General features: G+C 43.3%; 1 protein-coding gene across 2 annotated transcripts in view; it reads right to left on the reverse strand.

Annotated features, from left to right (window-relative positions):
* The window catches only part of Map2k1 (mitogen-activated protein kinase kinase 1), a 71,860-nt gene that overhangs the window by 3,724 nt on the left and 46,550 nt on the right, over window positions 1-21,586 (reverse strand). For both annotated transcript variants that reach the window (XM_051197732.1, XM_051197733.1), the window contains exons 4-8: window positions 17,070-17,147; window positions 16,436-16,487; window positions 4,691-4,815; window positions 3,412-3,613; window positions 1,499-1,563 (exon numbers count right to left, since the gene is read on the reverse strand). In XM_051197732.1, the coding sequence (XP_051053689.1) occupies window positions 1,499-1,563; window positions 3,412-3,613; window positions 4,691-4,815; window positions 16,436-16,487; window positions 17,070-17,147 (522 nt within the window). The remainder of the gene's footprint in view (window positions 1-1,498; window positions 1,564-3,411; window positions 3,614-4,690; window positions 4,816-16,435; window positions 16,488-17,069; window positions 17,148-21,586) is intronic.

The raw sequence follows: 21,586 nt of genomic DNA on the forward strand, positions 1-21,586 counted from the left end.
CAGAGTGCCTACTGGGCTCCCTCTCACATCCCTGTACTGCCCCAGACTACTCCTGAGCAAACCCAGGGGAAAGTCTCCTCCTTAATGTAAATTTACTTGTAAATGGATTTCACAAATTATTATGGCTCTTTATATTAAAGTTAGTCAGGAGTAACAATAAGAGTTTGAAATTTTTAATTACCCTTATAGTAAGCCCATACATAAAAAAAGTTTTTTCTCAAATGCAAGACATTCTCTCTTGGCCTCCCAGGTGCTGGGATTACAAGTTTGTAATGCAGATTACAAGCCACCTGAAGTAATTTGCCTCTTTCACAGAATTGAAAGTAGATGTTCCACATCTCTTTCTATAGCCACAGCTTTTTAAACAGCACTTCAAGTAAGAACCAGCAGGTGGTGGTGGTGGCGGTGGTGGCCTGGTGGCACATGCCTTTAATCCCAGCACTCGGAAAGCAGAAGCAGGTGGATCTCTGTGAGTTCCAGGCCAGCCTGGTCTACACAGCTAGTTCCACAGCAGCCAAGGATACATAAAGATAACCCTGTCTTGAAAAACAGCAACCAAGAACCAAAACCGATTATGTTGCAGTTCTACATTTACTAGCCAACTCCCCAACCCCACCCAACTATCATGGTGACTAGGGACTCTTGCTTTTCCATCTTTGGTCCATTCCAGTTATTCTTCCTCACAGCCCCTGTGCTCAGAACTTTGTAAATGCACTGAACAGCCTAGTAAATACAAACAGGCAAACATCAGTGGGTGAATGGGAGGCTCCTGATGTTGGGAAAGAAGAGACTCTGAGATGACAATTCCAAGAACAAAGCACAAGCACCCCCAGGATGACACCGTGTGAACAACTCACAGGCATCCTGACCAAATCAGCCATGGTTTTCCCTCCCACCCACCCCTCTGAGACAGGGATCTGACTATGTAGTCCGGGTGGCCTCAGACTTGAAACTCCTGACTCAATCTGAGTATTGGGATCATAGGTGTGCACCAATACACTCATAACTATTTAGTTTTTTCACTTCCTTGTTTTGTTTTTTTTTTTTTCTTCTTCATTTTTTGTGTTCATTTTGTCTGCAAGTATGTCTGTATATCATATGTGTGCAGTGTCCACAAAGTAGGGTGTCAAATCCCTTGGACCTGGGGTTACAAATGGTTATGAGCTGTCATATGGGTGCTGGGAACTGAACCCAGGTTCTCTGCAAGAGCAGCCCACTGTGCTTAACCACTGAGACATCTGGACAGCCCATAACAACTATTTTTTAAAGCTTTATTTTATGTATGAGTGTTCTAGCTCTATGTACGACTTTATGCCAGAAGACAGCATCAGATTCAACTATAGATGGTCATAAGGCACCATGTGCTTGATGAGAATTGAACTCAGGACCTCTGGAAGAACTAGTACTCTTAATCACTAAACATCTCCCCAGCCCTCATAACTACTTTCTTAAGTAGAATAAATAAACCCCAACATTAAGAAAAGTTGGCAGCACTTACCTCATTGACTATATAATCCAACAACTCAAAAATTGCCATGGGAGGTCGGCTGTCCATTCCATACGCTACAGATTTATAAAGAAGAAAATAAAAGTGTAGATACAGATAAAAAGTTCCTTGTCAATATGAGTCAAGGGGTTGAGCACAAATCATCAATAAAAAGGTACTTTGGGCAAGGCCTAAACATACAGGGAATCCAGAAGGCAGGCTATGAGTCTGGGCTCAATAACATCCTAGATGTTAATCTCTGGCAAATCAGTTGACCACTGATTTGTACAGAGCTTTGGAATGGGACTCAAGTGACAATTCATCTTCCCATGCTTACATTTACAGAGCAGCCAGTGACATAAACAACTAAATAAGTGCAGGGCTATATTTGGGCTTGACTTTTGTGCACTGTATAGATAGAGCCCACAGCCTCACAAGTGCTAGGCAAGCTCTTCCACTAAGCCACACTCTCAGGCCCAAAACTTGTTAATTCTTCCTTTCCTACCCAAAGATCATAAGCCAGCCCTTTCAAGGGTTGGTTATCAGCACAGATGCATCTCTCTTTGTGTACTCGTTCAGCCACATGGTGTCATCAATATAAAGACCAGGTCTCCCTGGTCAGAAGGGATTCCCAGTAGAAGTCACATAAAAATGAAAAGGCTAGCCTTTCATTAAATACATGGTGGCACATGTATTTAATCCCAGCACTCAGGAGGCAAAGATGGGGCAATTTGGGAGAGTAAAGGCTAGCCTGCTCTATATAGAAAGGTACATGGTACCTCAAAAGAAAAAAAGAAAAAAAACTTCAAACAAATCAAAACCAAAATAAATTGAAAGGGGGAGGGGAGTGTATGAATATACTCCCTAAGAGTCAGGCATCTCAGTGTACATCGCTCAGAAGCACGTGGTGCTGCAGTTTATGCCTTAGCAGTCAGACTGGCTGCTGCTTATAAGTCTATATGGCTTTGGCAAGAAAAACCACACTAAATCAAAATAAGGTCTTTTTGGTTTTTTTTTTCCATTACATCAAAACATTGATGTTCTTTGCTACTTAACCCTTGAGAGTCTTTAAAATTTCCAACTGGTACATCCTTTTATAGCACTGCTAAAGATTCAAAATAATTCTTCTCTTCTAAGCCAATATTATTAAATGTAAAATATATTATGCATCTTCTAAAAATAATGAAAGTATTCCAAGTATAATACTTTGCAAATATTTTCTTTTATGTCTACCAGAACAGACTAGTTCTATGAGGTGAGAACTTTTCAGCACATGCTGTTATGTCATATAAATAAAGAATAACAAATTGAAGGAAAAAAAAATCTAGTCCTGTGGAAATCTATTCACCACATATACCCTAAGTGTTCTTTACCAGGAACATGCTCTGTGCTTAAGTTTCTTCTCTAAAGCAGAGATTATAGCAGTGCACATGAGCAGACTGGTTTTAAAGTTAAAGCATGCTAGGCAGATGTATGAAAATGGGAAGTGAGTAGACCAGTGGCTGCCAGAGGCTGGCCTCTGAGGGGAAAGTAAGAATAACTGGTAATGGGGAAAGATGATCTGGGGGTGATAAAAATGTTCTAGAAAGACTGTGGTGGTGGTGGCAGCTGTACAACAGAGAAGTATATATTACAAACCACTTAACTATAATGTATACTTAAACATACAAGACTTTCTGTTATGTGAATCTTAATTGAGAAAGAAATCCACAGTATTAAAAAGCAAACTAATATTGCATGGCACCTGGGTCACAGCAAGTAGTCAACAAACAGCAGGTATTGTTGGGAAGAACAAGTGTTTTCTGCACCCACCTAAGGACACTTGCTGCTCCTCTAAGATCCAGCCTGACCCCAAAGAAAAGCAGCCACCCAGAAATCCCCAGTAGTATCCCCACAGTCCTAACTGGGAATAGCCAGCCACTCACAGCTAAGGGGTCTCCCAGGGGTCCTCGGCCTGGGTGGCGTTTCCGCTGCATCTCCCTCCACCTGGCATCCAAATAGCAGCTCCAGTTCCTTGGCATCGGGAGGAGGGATGGGGTATCTCCCAACTGCCATCTCCACCAGAGAGAGCCCCATGCTCCAGATGTCCGACTGCACAGAGTAGTGAGTCCCCTGGAGTCTCTCGGGCTACGGGGAGAGAGATGATCACACCTCTTGGACATAACCCCTACACAGTGAGTAAGGGTGCTGGCTCCCTAGCCCTACCCATCCCTACCTCCTATATAGGAACCATCATCTCTACTGATGGTACAACTGCAGGGATGGACTAAGTCATTCAAGGGTGTGACAGCTCTTTGACTGTGTATGAAACACTGGGTCAGGCCTGTCCTTACCACCTGAACCAACACTTTTCCCTTGGTTCTGTAAAAACTACCCATGCTCTAATCTTCCTGTACACTGCCTCTGACCCACTCCCTGAAGACTTCCATCTTTCCCTGCTATACTCAGAAAGATCCTCTCATTCAGTACCTCACAGCACTCACAGCCATTCCTAACAGCCTCGGTCTGCCAGACCCCTGCCAGGCCCTAGGAAAGACACCTGGGATCTTCTACAAGGTTGAGGTTCAGGAAAGTGGAAGACCCCATGATGGCATGACCATGGACATGGGCACAGCTGCATACAGCACTCAGGTGACAGTGGGAGCCAGAAGAGTTGGGCTCAGGAGAGAAAACTACCAAGATGGGGTGCTGGCTGGAGCAGAGCAGACTCTAACCAGGGGCTGGATGGAAGGCAGGTAAATGACACAGAGACACGCAGTGAAGACAGAGGGAAGAGGGAGGGAAGGGGCAGAATGAAGGAAACTGTTCCAAACACTCTCCCAGTAGGGCCACTAGAGGATAAAAGGTTGGGGACCAGCAGTGGGAAAGCTGGGGGTGTGGTAAGTCTGAGTATCTTGGTTTGAGGGTCTGACAATCAGGTAATACTGTCAGGTGGCGTCTCAGTCTCTTCAGAATGGAAGCCAGACTGGAGTAAGGACAACACAATCTCTTCTAGTGACTGAGGCCCCAATTACATGTCAACATTTGTGAAAGGAAGATACTTGCTCTCTCCCAGAGGCCTACTGTGCCTCATCCCTCATTTCTCAATCCCTATCCATCACCATACAACACAAATCTGTGGCTCCATGGTCTATGAAATGTGGCTGCTTATGGTAAGATTGAAGCCCTGCAGAGGCACTGGAGAAAGGAAACTTCAGTTCATACCGACATGTATGATCTTGTGCCTACAAAGGAGTTGGCCATGGAGTCAATTAGCTGTCCGCTGACCCCAAAATCACAGAGTTTGATCTCTCCACGGGAGTTTACTAGAATATTGGAAGGCTTGACATCTGTGAAGAGAAAACAGGAAATGAGAGAATTAACAGATGTTTGAGAGGAGAAGGGCCAGTGCTCTACAAACCACACCACATGTTCCATCACAGGCAGTCCTTGACTTGACAACTTGACATGCAATTGATAATAGATGTCTACTCTTTGAGGATGTAGACTCAGCCATATGACTCACCAGAAGGGGTCAGGAGCAGGGCATGCCTGCTCTTGGGAGGCAGAGGCAGGTACACTTTTGAGTTTGAGGCTAGCCTGATCTACAGAGCCAGTTTGAGGACAGCCAGGGCTACACAGAGAAAACATGTCTATAGTCCAAAAGGGAAAAAAAAAAAAAAAAAAGTCTGTTACTTCAGACACTCCTACTAGCAAGACATAGTATGACTATTGCTAAGACTAAAAAGGAATGGCTGTAAGATCCCCTTTCCTTGGCTTCCAGTACTGGGATCACAGGTGTGTATCATCAAACCAAGCTTACTGATTTTTTTCTCCTTCCTAAGTTAAGGCAGGGTTTCTCTGTGTAGTCCTATAATATCTCACTTAGCCCCTTCCTTGAGCCAGTTAGCCCATATCATCTTCAGCCTCACTTCATACCAGCTCCAGCAAGGTAGGGAGGATGATCAGTCTGTCTCACCTTGTTAAGGCCTGAGCCAACACAAACTCCATAGAATAAGCGTATCTACATTCATTGTGTGCATAGGCATCTGATACTCAAAGCATACCATACTGTGATCTTTCCAAGACCCAACCTCACTATCACTCCTAACCTCACTATCACTCCTAATCACTGGAGTTGGATGCCAAGCAACAAAAGTGCCAGATCTAGCATCTCTAAGGAGCCAGAAACCTCTCTGCAACTCTGCCTATACGAGGGCCTCAGAGTTCAGGAACTAGAAGAATCTTTGGGGGAGGAGGGAAGTGGATTCAAGACGGCTTCTCTGTGTAGCTCTGGAGCCTGTCCTGGAACTAGCTCTGTAGACCAGGCTGGCCTTGAATTCACAGAGATCTACCTACCTCTGCCTCTCAAGCACTGGGATTAAGGCATGCACCACCACCACCTGGCTCACTAGGAGGAATCTTAAGTGAATCAGGCTCTTTCCCCACTTCCAATGCAGATCTAAGGGCCTGGGGATTATTCAAGGTCACAGAGATGCCCTTTGTCTAGCTTCCTACCACGTTCCTAGCTACCACTTTCCTCAACAGTCTCTCACTTACTGGTCACTGAGCACCTGCTTCAAACAGATAGTCTGCAGTACTTGGGAAAAAAATGGGAACATGCTGCCAAGTTCCCAGTAACATCCAGCTCACATGCTACTGGTGTGGAGAGATAAGTAAATGAACAAGTGCATAATATCAGGTACTTCACAGCCAGGTGATATCAGAAAGAAAAGCACTATGTGTAGGTGTGTGGGCACACCTGCAAAGATTACTACTGGAGAGCTACTTTAATGATAGGTGGGAGGTGAGGAGCCAGCTGTCCCTTCTCCAACAGCAGCTTACAAGAAGTGGCCCTTCTTGTAAGCACAGAACTCATAAAAAGACAGATCTCATAGGTCACATGTTCAGGATATGGGACCAACCTGGGAAGATCAGGGGTATGATGTGCCCATAGGGCCTGGTAGGGGTAGCACATGGGAGGCTTCCAACATGAGCCTCCTCCCCAAAACCCCCCACCTATCCCAGATGCTTCCCATGACCTTTCTGGTATGACCTGAAGTAAGAGTTGGCTTGGAAACTGTCATCTATACTACATAGAGTCTTGAGCAAATCCACTTGGCTTCTCTGACCAGGGCAGCTCACACTCCAGAGTGCAGGCCTAATCTACATATATACTACACATACACCATCTACAGAGGTAATTGCCTTGACCTCCTCAGGTCAGAGCATCCCATCCTGGGTAGCTGCATTTGCTGGCATTGCTGCTTCTCTCCCTCCGGGCTGCAGCTGCTGCTCTCTAAGGCTGAGCTGGCTCTAGCTGTGTTTGCATCTGATTTCTATTCACATGGCAGGCAGGCCTCTGCATTCAAGCTTACATAACCCTGCTCTCCCTTCTGAGCTCCCAATTCAGCTGCCTAGACCCTCCCCAGGCTGCAGAGATCACTAGAGAGAATGAGGAGAGGATACTCTGAAGGGCCTTACCATGTTCTGACCCCTCAAGAGGGGCTTCATACGCAGCATAAAGCCCCTCCTGGTCACCTAGACTATACTGCAGGAGTATCAACCAGAACATGCTCTTCACTCTACCCTACCCAGTTAGTCCAGCTAATAATTCTTCTTTGACAGTACAAAGTGAGATGTTAAACAAGGCCAGAATGCTTTTCCTAATCTCTAGGGATACCAAAGCCGCCAGCCCCTCCCCACACCCATCCTCTCCCTAAATATCCTCCTCTACCCTGTACAAACGGCAACTAGAATTCCTCCAGGACAGCCCCTTTACAGACTGCTGTGGCTCCCATCTGCCTTGCAACCCACCCCAAAGCTACCTTTCCTGGCTTTGTAAATTTTCCAATGTTTCTTATGCCTCCCATGCCCTGTCTCTAATCCAGACTGGCCTGCATCTAACTGTCCCAGTGTAAGTCCTGCCTCCTTACCAACTTTTTGCTGTTTCCTCCATCTGAAATATCCTTTCTACTTACCCTCTGGTGTTTACTATCTCCTAGTGTCCTTCCCAAGGTGGAAGATTTACCTGAGCTTCTTCCCACACTGTCCCAGCAGATGCCTCAAAGGTGATTCACATGAGAGGCCCAGCACTTCTGAACGATGTCATAATTTTTAAAAAGTGGCACCAGAAAGAAAGATGCCATGCAACAGAGTTTAAGTGGAGGAGTTGTTTTTTTTTTTTTAATTAATTAGGGAAAGGGATCATAAAAAAGGGGAAAGGGGAGGGGGAGACCGGTTTCCAGGGACAGGAGTATCTGAAGAGTGGAAAGAGATGGGGTGGGGGGAGTGGGCAGGGCCCTTTTAAAAGGGAACGTAGTGAATGTGCACAGGTGGTACTCTTAGTGGCTGCAGCTAAGGTCTTATCCTGTCAGAAACCCAAGGGCAGGCCAATACAGATGTCTGAAAACCAACAAATTGGCTTATTCAAACCTCAAGTTCTCTCCCAACCCTTCAAGATCAGGAGTTGCTAAGCCAAGCAGCATTCTGTGTGAAGTACCCTCTGGGCCCCCAAGTTGCTAGGAAACCCATAGGATACTGAATAGTGCTCCCTTTCCTGCTTTACTAGTCTATTCTCTTTAGCAACAGAGAACCTCTTCAAAAAAGAGCAAAGGGTGGGGCTTCTCTAACTAGCACTTTCAAGGCCTGAGTCCCATCCCCAGCACCAAAAAGGAAAACAAAGTAACAACAAAATAAGTTTTATATAAACTAAGTGGATAAAGTATTCTTTTCTGCCAAATAACCACTGTTTGGCTGGTGATTGCACACGCCAGAGGCAAAGACAGGCGGATCTCAGTGAGTTCTGGGCCAGCCTGGTCTACAGAGCTAGTTCCAGGACAGCCTCCAAAAGCAAACAGAGAAACCCTGTGTGGAAAAACAACAAACAAACAAAAGCCCCACTGTTCAAAGCTCCCTAAATTTTCACAAGAGCACATATTTGCAAGTTTGACTTCTGGACATTTCCTACCTGCTAAAACAAGGGATCTGCATAAAATGCTCTGGGAGCTGTTATTTATGCTACAGACAATTCCTGTACTAAGCAATGAGCAAAAGGGCACAGTCCTTGTCCTTAAGGTTGTGATCCCCAGAGGTACAGTGTACACAGGTATGACCATGAAAACAGACAGAGCTGTGCCTCAATTCTCTAAGTGAGCTGGACCGGTGTCACCCACTAATGGCTGCTGCTCTCCAGGGGATTCCTCTGTGGTGGCTCCTTCATGTTTTTTTGGTTAAGCTGCATTCCCTACTATGGAACTTAATGTGTAGGCATGGAGGAGGGGTCAGGTGCGGGGGTAGGAAGCCCAAGAGAATCAGAGGAGGGATCATCTGTGACAAGGCTGGATCCAAAAGTGAAAGGACCTTAGGCAGTACAAACTGGTTTGTTTTAAAGGCAAATGAGCTATTGTATTTGCCATTATTTACTTTATTTTTAAAGACAAAGTCTCATGAATCCAAGCTGGCTTCAAACTTACTATGTAGTTTAGGATGATCTTGAACTTCTTATCCTCTTGCCTCCGACTCCCAAGTGCTGGGATTAATATGGGCCACCACACGAGGATAAGCAGTGCTGCTGATAAATCTAGGATTTCATGCATTCTAGGCAAACAGTACCAACTGAACTACATCCTCAACCCCTAATGAGATTTTCTTAAATAGTGACTTTAGGTTTCAAATGGCCTGCCCCTTCCCAGCATGCTTAGCAGAACACTAAGAGCCCTCCAAAATAATCTGCAGGCAAATGGAGAGAACTAGAAAAAAACCATCCTGAATGAGGTAACCCAAAACCAGAAAGACAAATAACGTACACACTCACTCATAAGTGGATACCAGACATAAAGCAAGATACCCAGCCTACAATCCACAACCCCAGAGAAACTAGAACCTTCTTCCAGAAACAGATGGAAGCAGATGCAGAAATCCATTTGGGCCAAGCTCCTGGAGTACAATCAAAGTAAGGGAGGAGCGATATTATGAACAAAGGAGAATCAGCTGACCCAAGCTAATGAGAGATCACTGACTCAGTCTGACAAATGGGGAACCCGCATAAGACCAAACTAGACTCCCTTAGTATAGGTGACAATGGTGCAGCTGGGATTATATATATGAGGCCACTGGCAGTGGGTTCAAGACCTAACACTAACGCACAAACTGACTTAGTGGAGCCCATTCTATATGGAGATACCTTACTCAGCCCAGACACAAGTGTGTGGGGGTGGAGAGGTGCCTTGGTCCTGCCTCAACAAGATGATGGGACAGACTTAGTAGACTTCCTATGGGAGCCTTACCCTCTCTGAGGAGCAGATAGAAGTGGGGGGGGGGCAGAGGAGAAGTGGGAGGAGAGAAAGGAGGGGAATTGGGATATATATATATATATATATATATATATATATATATATATATATATATATATGAATGAACGAGAGAGAAAGAGAGAGAGCGCCCTCCAAAAGATGGAGAAATAGAAGGCACAGCCTTCATGGAGCTATTTCTTGCTACCCATGACCTCAGAGAACTAAGCAGCAAAGATTTAAAACAACAAAAGAAAAAACTCCAAGAATTTCAAAGCCTTCAATTAGTCACTACTTGCAAATGTAATCCTTTTCCCACTCAAACTTCTTTCCCCTAGAGTGCTGATAAAAGGTTCCAGTTTTTTCCACCATGTTCCACTTTCCAAGAAGAATGGATATAGCTGGGGCAGCTGAAGACAGCTGGGGCAGGCTGGGTGTTTCAGCAAGACCATAGACCCAAGCTGAAGGCCTAGGCCTGTTGAACATGCCCTTTGCTACTCACAGTAGCAGTGTGAGGGTACTAGGAACTCTGGGCAGATAAAACTAAGGCTCTGTCATAACGGCAGGGCAACCTGAGAGGAAAGGTTGGGGTCTGAACTCCAAACTCCTGATGGCGTACTCTTGCCAAACTGGAGAGCCAGGGCCCTGACTACAGAGCTCACACAAACCACAAGAGTCATGCTTTGAGTCTTGGCAAAGATATTAGCAAGCTGTAGTTGGCTGTGGCAATAAGCTTTTCTGGGAATGGATCTGACTCGGGGAACACTGAAATCCAGGTGTGTGAGAAACCCTACCTACTCTAGTCTCCACCTGCTGCTGCTTCCTCAGCTCCAGCCCATTTGCCTCTACCAGAGTCTAACTGCAAGAGGCCTTCAAGGCATCTCCAACTCTGGTTACAGCTGAGTTCAAGCAGCAAGCAGAGTCACAGAGGAATGTCTCTAGGTCCTAAGCAGCAACTATTTTTATCCCCTCCACTTTCAAGATTTTGCAGCCACACCCAGAAACCACACTGAAAGGACTTTTTCTCTCTTATCCAAGACAAAATAGGTTTTTAAATGCTTTCATATGCTGCCCTCCTGTGCCCTTCACCACATCACTGTTCACCCAGTCAGACAGTAATAGGAACATAAATCTTGCCAATGACATGTTACAAAGTCCAGGGTTCCATTTTTATAGCACATGCCATTTTGAGCACTAGTACAGATTTTGCAAACATAAAAACCAAAGCAAGATGTATAGGGGTTACACATAGAGAGCATAGTAAGTGGAGTCCAGGAAGGTCAGGAAGAGATCAGCAAGGGAAATCCTTCCAACTCTGGGTCTTTTTTTTCCCCCTCACTTCTATGACCCTATGGGCAACACCTGGCATAGACATGGAAGATGAGGATTCACAATGAAGTTCCTTACCAAAAATAAAAAAGGAACCTTCCCATCAAAGACAGCTTCACTGGGGTTAGGGTGGTGTACAAGCACAAAGACCTGTATTTGATCCCCAGCACCCATGTAAAAAGTGGGGCACAGTAGGGACACACTTGTAGTATCAGTGCTTTGGAGACAGAGACAGAAGGATCCCTGAAGTTCACTATTCAGCAGGCTAGCCAAAACAGTGACCTCCAAGTCCACTAAGAGACTTTGTCTCAAAAAATAAAGCATAGAGAAATTGATGAAGACATATAGTGTCAACTTCTAACCTATACACTCACACAAATACACCAACATGTACACACCCACATGTACCCACACAAAAGAAGAACCCTCCTTAGTTATGTTTCTACTGCTGTGATAAACCACTATGACCAAAAGCAACTCTCAGGTCCATCACTGAAGGAAGTCAGAGTAGGAACTTGTAGGAAGGAACAGAAACAAAGCCGTACTTTGCTTACTGACATGCTCCCTGTGGTTTGCTCAACTTGCTTTCTTATACCACTAGGATCACCAACCAGTCCAAGGGTGGTACCATCCACAGTGGGCTGAGTCTTTCTACATCTACCACTAGTCAAGAAAATAAGACTTGCCTAAAGGCCAATCTTATAAAGGAATTTTCAATCCCTCTTTCCAGATAACCCTAGCTTGCCTCAAAATATAGACATCCCCTCCAAAAAAAAAACAAGTAAAAAAAAAAAAAAAAAAAAAAAAAACAGGATACCTACATAAGTGCTATTTGTGTTATAATAAAAGAAAAGCAGGCTTGCTGCCTACCTCAAAGCTAATCAGCTCCCTGTTGACAGGAACAGGACTTACTACCATGTACATTAAGTATACACTATTCAAGAAGGAAAATTAGCTAAAAATTTGTTTTGACCTGCTGAAGCTAACATGCTCAATAGGAGGAGGAGGGAAATAAGAGGTATAAGGTGACAGACCTATGGAAATCTGTTTGCCTTAAGTGGAGGAGGAAGACAATGACTAGTGATCTCGATATGTGGGCCCAGGCTCCACCAAAGTCAGGATCATAGAAAAGTCCAAACAAAAGGTCAAGAGGCCACATACCAACCCTCCTTAGTCTGGTGAAGGTGAAGACCAGGTACTTAAAGGAACACAGGAAAGATTGACAAATTAAGGACAGAATTCAGTCCTTGTTTAGTCTAGATCAATAGACAATACCCAGCACCCATGTGCTCTTCACAAGTATCAGCTGCAGTTCACTTGCTGTCAACTATGCTCCATCTAAAATCCTAGTCATTTTTTGACAGGATGAAAGGGAGCCCACTGTCTCAATAAAAATCCCAACCCTTTTACATCAATTCACCCGTCAATCTTTGATCTGACTTTTCCTGTAGTCTTACTTCTCCAACTTGGACCACAGCCTCTGTGAGGGCAGGAGCTACCTTCTCATAATAGTCCAGAACTGTATGTTCAATGTTTGGTTTTGGGGTTTTAATTGGAGGGAAGGGAGACAAAGTCTCACTTTTTAGCCCTGGCTGGCCTGGAATTTGCCATGTAAACCAGGCTGGCCTTGAACTCACAGAGAGATCTGCCTGCCTCTGACTCCCAAATGCTATGATTAAAGGTATGCACCACCACACCCTGGCCAATGGTGTTTTATTAAATGCCATCACCTTGGTGCTATTAACAATCATTGGCCAGAGTTTCATCCGATCCTAGGCTGTCCCAAAAAATAGAGGAGGTAAGACTTGAGAAATTACTAACAATTTTGATGAGATCACTCAAGGGGCCAATGGTAGAGTTGGAAGGAACCTCCCATGAAGTTTCACCTGCAGCCAGGATGCAACATGGTTTTGGAAGCCACTTGATGGACAGCAGCTCCCAGGAGATTCAATGCTGCTGTCACTGTCTAATAACAGGCACTGTGTGGGGCCAGTCAGCACTTACTTCCTGCAAGAGAACTTGAAATCAGCTGTTCCCAGGAAGAAGACAATTCACAACAGCTGTCTGTAATTAACATGGTTCCTTGCCTCAAGCTGAGAATGACTCTACTGTTGTTCCTCCATAGTGTCAAGCCTTATGAGCTGGCTTCCATCTTGTTTTGGCAGTTATTAATGAGACCACTTCTAGAATGATAACCAGGTAATGAGACTTCCAGATCAAACAAGTTTTTGTGGGGATGAGATCCTCTCAGGGTGTTATCTTAAGAGACTGTCAGTCCTGTCCCCCAGGGTTCATACCAGGACATTACTCTCCAGGACTAGCAAGTTCAACCATAAGCCCCTCTTAATGTTGACACTGCCTCCAATAGGGCCAATAGCAAATCCTAACACCACCCCTCCCACCCAGTACCTGCCCTCTGTTCTCCAGAGACTTTCAGAAAACCTATCATCTCTCTCTCCCACATCCCCTCCTGCCTGTCCATAGTGCTACCACCCTCACTCACTCACATTGTATCACTAACCTATATTAACTTCTGAAGAACTGTCCTCCCTTACCCAGGTAGCCTTAACCACATTACCTGAGTCCTTATCCTTAGAGACCAGCCCCACACCCTGTGCAGGAACACTCCACTGCTTCCTGGAGTGTTCAATAAGCTTCAGCACCAGGACAAGCAGGAAGTTCCTTCCCAATACTGGAACCACATTTTAACTTTAGTTCTGAACCTTACCTGTTCTAGAAAACTTATTTCTGTAATGAAATAAGTCTGTGTGTGCCTGTTTCACTCTACCTGGAAAGCCTTTCCAGGCCACAACCACATGTGCACTTTCACCTCAGCTTCACAGTTACCTCAAATACCTCACCCTCCATGACACTTCCCATTAGGAAACACTCTCCCTCTTCCAGTATCTGGTCCTGCTGAGCTCTTAAGGAACTGAGATATGAAATCATATTCGACCATAATCCACCCTTGTGGGGTTAACCCACAGGATAGTTCCAGAGAGAATAAGATTCACATTTCTATCAAAGGAACCAGCCCACTGGATTCCAGATAAAATCAGCCACTCCCTCCATCTGCAAGGAAGAACAGTCTAGACCAGTAAGAGGAGGTCCCTCTCTCCCCCTGTACTCCACTGTCCTCCGGAAGCTTTTGCCCATATAGCTGAGACAAGGCAGAAGGGCAGCCTCCTAGCACTCAAGGAACAAGCAGGAGACATGCCTCTGTATAGAAAGACAAGAAAGAAGACAGTCTCAGGATAGATGCCTAGGTACATTCTCATGCCAGAAGGTTTGAGAAGGCAAAGGCCACCCCAACTTTCTGTATGAAAAGCTCTGGCAGTAAGGACAGACAGTGCATGACAAGAGACAAAAGTCATCTAGAAACACATTATACAAGAATTTACTAAAACAGCATATAAGACAAAACCAGACCTGAGCCACGTCCAATTCTGCTATATGGATAGATGACTTGTCTGAAGTGATAAGAGTTTAGAGGCTAAAATCCTGGCTGTTGCTAAGGACTTTTTGTTGCAAGCTGTTGCTGGCACCCCTGTGATGTTCTGGAGAATACTGAAAAATGAAGGCTCTGAAAACCCCATTTTCACATAACTCTAGCCAAGGCATTCAGGGCCTCATTAGAGTGCATGTCAATAGGACAGCAGCCAAGGACATACCACTACTGCTTACACTCAGCTCTGTGGCTCCTTAAAAACTTATGCTGGAGCATAATAGTGCACACCTTTAATTTCAGGGCTCTAGAGGCAGATCTCTTCCAGTTCAAGGCCAGCCTGGTCTATAGAATGAGTTCTAAGAGAGACAGGGCTACTATACACAGAGAAATCCTGTCTTAAAACAAACAAACATAAAACAACAAATATACAACATCTCTTCTGTAAGTAAATAATTACGTTCCTTCAGAAGACTTTATAACACAAAACAAAAAAGCCAAATCCCAGTAAATAAAAACTTCCTGCTTGTTTTCTTGAGACAGTCTTCAGATGAAATACTGGGTGCATAAAGATAAAAAGTCACAAACTGCAGTATCTGGTAGACAGAGAAGAAAACAGGTTAAAGCACGGGCTGAAATTGTTCTCCAGATGCTGTAAGTTTATGATCTCTCTCTCTCTCTCTCTCTCTCCCTCCTTCCCTCTACCTCTCCAATTTAATCTTTTTTTTTTTTTTAATTTATTTATTATATGTACAGAGTTCTGTCTGCATGTATCCCTACAGGCCAGAAGAGGGCACCATATCTCACTACAAATGGTTGTGAGCTACCATGTGGGTGCTTGAACTTGCTCTGTAGACCAGGCTGGCCTTGAACCCAGAGATCCACCTGTCTCTGCCTCCCAAAATGTTGCAATTAAAGGTGTTTGCCACCACTGCCCAGCTACTAACTGTTGGGAACCATCACCATCCTCACTACCTCAGGCCTCTGAGATAGAAAATTACTGCCTCTTAAGAAGTAAGCAGAATGTTCAGCAGAGCATACCTAGATACAGGCTTGAGGTTTTACAACTAGTTAAAGAATAGCTCAGGATATTCCTGTTGCAGCTTTACAGCCAGTTAAAAAACAACTCAGGATATTTCTCCTGCTACAGTTTTACAGCCAGTTAAAGATTAGTTCAGGGCATTCCTTCTACTGACCCTTTCATCCTGCCCACTTGCAACCCCCCCCCCCCCACATCCTGCCCATGGTCCTATGTAAGCCTCCCCTGAGAAAATAAAATCTGGCAGCTTGATCAGAATATGGACTTGTTGTCGTTCTTCTTATCCCTTACCCTTCGATTCCCCTAGGTGTTTCCCGGTTTGTTGTTGGCTGCCCTGTGGGCCAGGGCAACTAACCTATTTTTTAAGAGAAGTTCTTGGAGCTGTGTCTGTAACTAGCGTAGAGGGCCAGTGAGGTGCTCATACCTATAACCCAAGCATTCAGGAGGCTAATGCTGAACTACCACAAATTCAAGAACTACAAAGTACATTTCTAGCAAATCTGTTCTACAATGTGAAAGCCTGTCTCACAAAACAAAATAAAGAATGCACTTGGAAGGTAGAGGCAGATGGATCTCTGTGAGTTCCAGGACAGCCTTGTAGTGAGTTTCAGGACAGCCAGAATACATAGAGACACCATTTCAAAAACCAAACAAAACTAAAATAACAGTAGCAAAAACACACATATACAACAAACAAACAAAAAACATTAGTAAGGAGCTTTCTTTGTTGGTGATATTGGTTTTGTTTTTGTTGTTTCTTTTTATTTGAGGGGAGCTTTCATTTCAAAACAAAACATATAAAAAGATGTGACAACCTTCAGATTTCAGTGTCATTCAGAATGAAACATCTAGCAATGCTTTCTCACCTCTATGCATAATCTTGTGCTTTTCCCGAAGATATGTCAGGCCTTTTATCACCTGGAGAAGGCAAAAAGAAGGGAAGAAGACATGACACTGACTTAGAAAAACAATGGCTCTTCTTGAACATCTCCACTAACAACAACAAATCTGCCTAATCAAGCAGCCATATCACATGTTCTATAAAGCATTACTGTAAGATTAAATTAAGAATGGCCAACTGTAAGTAACTTTTCAAAACACCCGATAAGAGATTCTTTTCCAAGTTAAGAATTTTCTCAGATAACTTATCCTGCTTTTCAGACAAAGGTTTTAGCATAAGAGTCATAGCAGGGGGTTTAGCCCCCATTTCAATCCTCAGCACAGCATAAAACTGGATGTGGTGGTGCACACCTGACATCCTAGCACCAGGGGAGAAGCAGAAGCAAAAGTATCAAAAGTTAAAGATCGTTCTCCACAGAAAAATTTCTAGTGAGAAACATTATTTTTGGAATAAACTCCCTTCGTTGACTTCTCTTCCTCCCTTACCTATTCCCTCTCAATTCATCACTTTTATTTATTTATTTATTTATTTGTTTATTTGTTTGTTTATTTATTTATGATTCATTACTTTAAAAGAAAAACTTTTTACTATATACTCACAGCAATGCTAACTTTTCCTAAAATTTGCTCAGGAATTCTTCCAGCTTTCTTCAGAACTTGATCCAAGGACCCACCATCCTTAAGAACAAGAATACAGACTAGTTAGTGATAGTGTTTCTACCAAATCACTATTAAACTTCAGAAGTGACTTTCATATGCAACATGCCTCCTTAACAGATTAGAGATGAACATCCTTCAGTTTGATCCTGCATTCAAAAAACTGAGGCTGCTTTAAATAATAAAACAAAATCCTCTGAGTTTCTTTAAACAAATGACAATGGTCATTAAAAAGGTGTGCTTTGCACTGACTGATAGCATGGGATAATGTCAGCTGTGCAGGCTCTATAGTCAACCTGCCAAAAGTTCAAACACTAACTCTGAAGCTTACTAGCTACCGGACTCTAAACAGGTTCTGCAACTTATAAAATGCTGTGAATAATTATAGAGCTACTATTATAATCAAGGGATGTTATAAGGATTAAACAAACTAATAGAAATGAAGCACTCATATTTAGCATATAGTAAGATCTTGATACATTAGTTAGCTGTTTAGGGTCAGCACCATGGTTCAATGGGTGGAAGTGCTGGCCACATAAGTCTGACAAACTGAGTTGAGTACCTAGAACCCATAGTGGAAAAGAAAACCAATTCATACATACATATACACACTAATAAATTAAAATTTTCAAATTTAAATCGGGTCTTGGGAGAGAGAGTTTAGCAGTTCAGAGCACTTGCTCTTGCAGAGGACCTTGGTTCCACTCTCAGAACCCACATAGCAGCTCATAGCCATCTTTAATTCCAGTTCCAAGGGAGCAAATGTCCTCTTCTGGCCTTCAAGGGTACCAGGCATACATGTGGTGCACACATGTATACACAGGCAAACACTTGTACACATAAAACAAAAATAAATAAATGCCCTCCAAGCCCAGAAAAGACCACTGATCTCTTGGAAATGGAGTTAGGGATGGCTTAAGACACCATTTGAGTTCTGGGAACCAAACTTGGGTTTAGTGTGGTGATATATTATTTATGAAGATTGCCTGAATTATCAGAATGCAAAGCCAGCCACACTACTTAGCCATAGAGAGCTAAGAGGTGGTGGCACACACCTTTAATCCCAGGATTGAGAAGACAGGCAGATGGACCTCTGTTATCTAAAAGCCACACTGAACTACAACAAATTGATCCAGTCCTATAGAGAAACAGCACAAAGGTGATCTCAGCAGTTGGGATCACATGCCTTTAATCTCAGGATTTGAGAGGTATAAAAGGAAGAAGCAAAGTCAGTCTTAGAGATTTAATCTCCAGCCAGGATGAGGACAAGACAGCCCCCTTTCAGCCTGAAGTAGAGGTAAGAGCTAGTGACCTGCTGCTTTGCTTCTCTGATCTTCAGCTTGAACCCTAATATCTGTCTCTGGATTTTTATTATTTGTGTTACAGTTTAGAGCACTTAAAAGAACAGCAAGGGCCCTAACTGTCTGAGCCCTATCTCCAGCTGCCGCTGTTAGTAACTTTAGCACTATCATTTCAGTTCACTGACATCTGGTATTCTCCTAACAAACCACTTAACAAAAATCAAAAGAAAAATGTCACAGGAGGCAATCATTCATTCTACAAATCCCACAAAGGATCATGGATTATGTGGTAAATAAAAAGGTATAAATATATAAAAAGAGCTAGCTCCTATCCTCAAAATTTTTAACTAACCCAGAACTGTTTGATGGGAGATGTCATTCTGTATATGTTTCTCATACTGGTTAATGAATAAAGCACTGTTGGCCAATAGGAAAGGAAGATAGGAGGGACTAGAGACAAAGAGAAAATAGGAAGTAGTAAGGAGTCAACATGGAGAGTCTGGAGAGAACAGAACCGCCAGCCGCCTCTCGCTGGTAAGACCACGTGGAAATACATAGAAATGGGTTAATACTTAAGACAGAGCTAGCCTATAAGAAACAAGTAACTGGCCAACAGCATAATATCAAATACAGAGTCTCTGTGTATTATTTGGGGCTGGCGCGGCGGCGGGAGAAGACCAGAGACAGGTAGAAAAACCATATTTCTTACAACTGTTTAATTCAAATACTATAGACATACTGAAGAAAGGAGAAACAATCTTGTCTCAATGCAGATGACAATGTTATCACTGAAGTCATACTCAGGAGTCAGGTTTCTATACCAAGCAAAGAAAGGAGCAAGGAAAGAAAGAACAGGGTATTTTAGCAAGATTGAAAGCAGGGTAGTGATGGTGCACACTTTTAATCCAAGCAGGCAGAATCCAATCGGAGGCAGAAGCAGGCAGATGTTCGAGGCCAGCCTGGTCTACAGAGCAAGTTCCAGGACAGACTAACCCCAAAGCTAAAGAGAAACCCTGTCTTGGAAAAAACAAAACAAAGCAAAACAAAAAGAGATTGAAAGTCAAGACGCTCAACACCTTCACACTCCTGAGATGCTGTGCAGTAGTTCATTTAGAGTTCATGAGTCAAGGCAGCACCTGGAAAACTTCTCAGTAAGAGTGATGAGGGATGTCCTTCTATATATATGTTCCTCTTATTGGTTGATGAATAAAACATCAATTGGCCAGTAGCCAGCAAGAAGCATAGGCAGGGCTACCAGACCAGGAGAAGGCTGGGGAAAGGAAGGGAGAGGCCGCCAAGAGACACCATGCCAGATTACAGGTAACCCACAGCCTCATGGCAAAGCATAGATTAATAGAAATGGGTTAATAATTAAGACAGAGTTAGCCAATAAGAAGCCTGAGCCATCAGCCAAACATTTTATACTTAATATAAGTCTTTGTGTCTTTATTGGAGCAAAGCAGCTGTGGAACCAGGCGGGACAGAAAACTCCATCTTTATAAGAGTGTTTGCTATTCAAGCATGAAGGACTGAGTTCAAATCCTCAGCATGCACATAAAAAGCCAGGCATGGCCATGTATATACCTGTAACCTCAGCACTGTGCAGGTCAGAGACAGGAGGATCACTACAAAGCTACACAGAGAAACCCTGTCTCAGGGGAAAAAACAAAACAAAACACAGCAGCTTGGAGTGGAGGTTAAGGAGAGAGATATAGAGTGCACACAGATAAGCACTAGAAAAGCCAGGAAAGTTAAACATTCAGACTTGTCTCTTCAAAGGAAGGAGATGTTTACTTGTATTCCTCCTGGAATGCTTGGAAAGGATGTAGTTTACAATCTGGTGATTCTTTGCTATTTGCAGTGCCAGGCCTTACCTGTATCCCCCAGAATTTATATTTTGTTTAGCTTAGACCCTTTCCCCCTAAGTATTAAGCATTGCTTCTGAGTCCATTAAACCCTTACTTATGAGAGATGTCACCTCTACTTTACAACAAACTAAGTGACTTCTATATTATCTTAAGGCCAGGCCAATCTTGACTTCCACAGACATTATGTTTTCCTCATTCTCCCTAGACCTTAAATTGTAAGCACTATTTCAGAGTCAACAGTACCCATCTTTATGGAAGAAGCCCTGTGTACTGTTTAATTATCATCAGAATACTTTTTTCAAAAATACGCTGTGCTTAAATATGGGTTAAAGGAAGGAAGGAAGGAAGGAAGGAAGGAAGGAAGGAAGGAAGGAAGGAAGGAAGGAAGGAAGGATAGAACAGAAAACTTTGTGTCAGACTCTAAAAGTACGAACCAACGACATGAGTTTCATTACTGTCTCTTTGGAGATGATTTGCTGCTGGTAGTAAAGCCTGCATGGACCACCACACAGCACCCCCACTCTACCCCCACAAGGAGAATTCTCCATGGAAGACTGAGAAAGATGATCACAAGATTTAGGAAAACCTGGGCTACATAACCTAGAAAGACCCTGTCCCCAGAAAGAATAAAACAGAGGGGTCTCTTTCCTTGAAGAGACAACACATCCATCACTGGAAGCAGTTCTCAAATACAGTGGCTAAGGGAAGAACTAGAAACAGTGATCTTGAAACTGAACCTTAACGAAGAGTAAAAGACCCTGGATATACATTCAACGCTCCCACAAACATCCTGTGTCCAAAATAGCATCTCTATGATGCAGCCATTGACAGTGGAACAAGGGAACCATAAATAGCATAAACAGCACAGCAAACAGAAAAACAGAGCACACCTTAAAGTTTAAAAAGGTGTGTATACTAACAAAGCATAGTCAAAATGTTAATTATGGTTATTCCCTTCTGTCTAAGCAGTAAGATTATCAGAGAGCTCTGTCTTGAGAGTTTTTTTTCCTTGAACTTTCTACTGTTAGATTTTCTACAAACAGTGTTTTACTTTTAAAATCACTAATTTATTGAAACAGAGATGCTTCTTCTTCCCAAGTTTAGTTCCCAGCACCCATGTCACATCTGCTTCTAAATCTAGCTCCAATGGACCTGACACTCTCTTCTGGCCAATGGAGTGATCCACCCACCCATAGCATACTTCACAGACACAATGACATAAATAAAATAGATCTTTAAAAAAAGACTTCCTAAAACAAATTATCTGAATAAATACCAGAAAGATATTGTT

The sequence above is a fragment of the Phodopus roborovskii genome, unplaced genomic scaffold (assembly GCF_943737965.1).
Source record: "Phodopus roborovskii unplaced genomic scaffold, PHOROB, whole genome shotgun sequence".
Classification (NCBI taxonomy): Eukaryota; Metazoa; Chordata; class Mammalia; order Rodentia; family Cricetidae; genus Phodopus; species Phodopus roborovskii.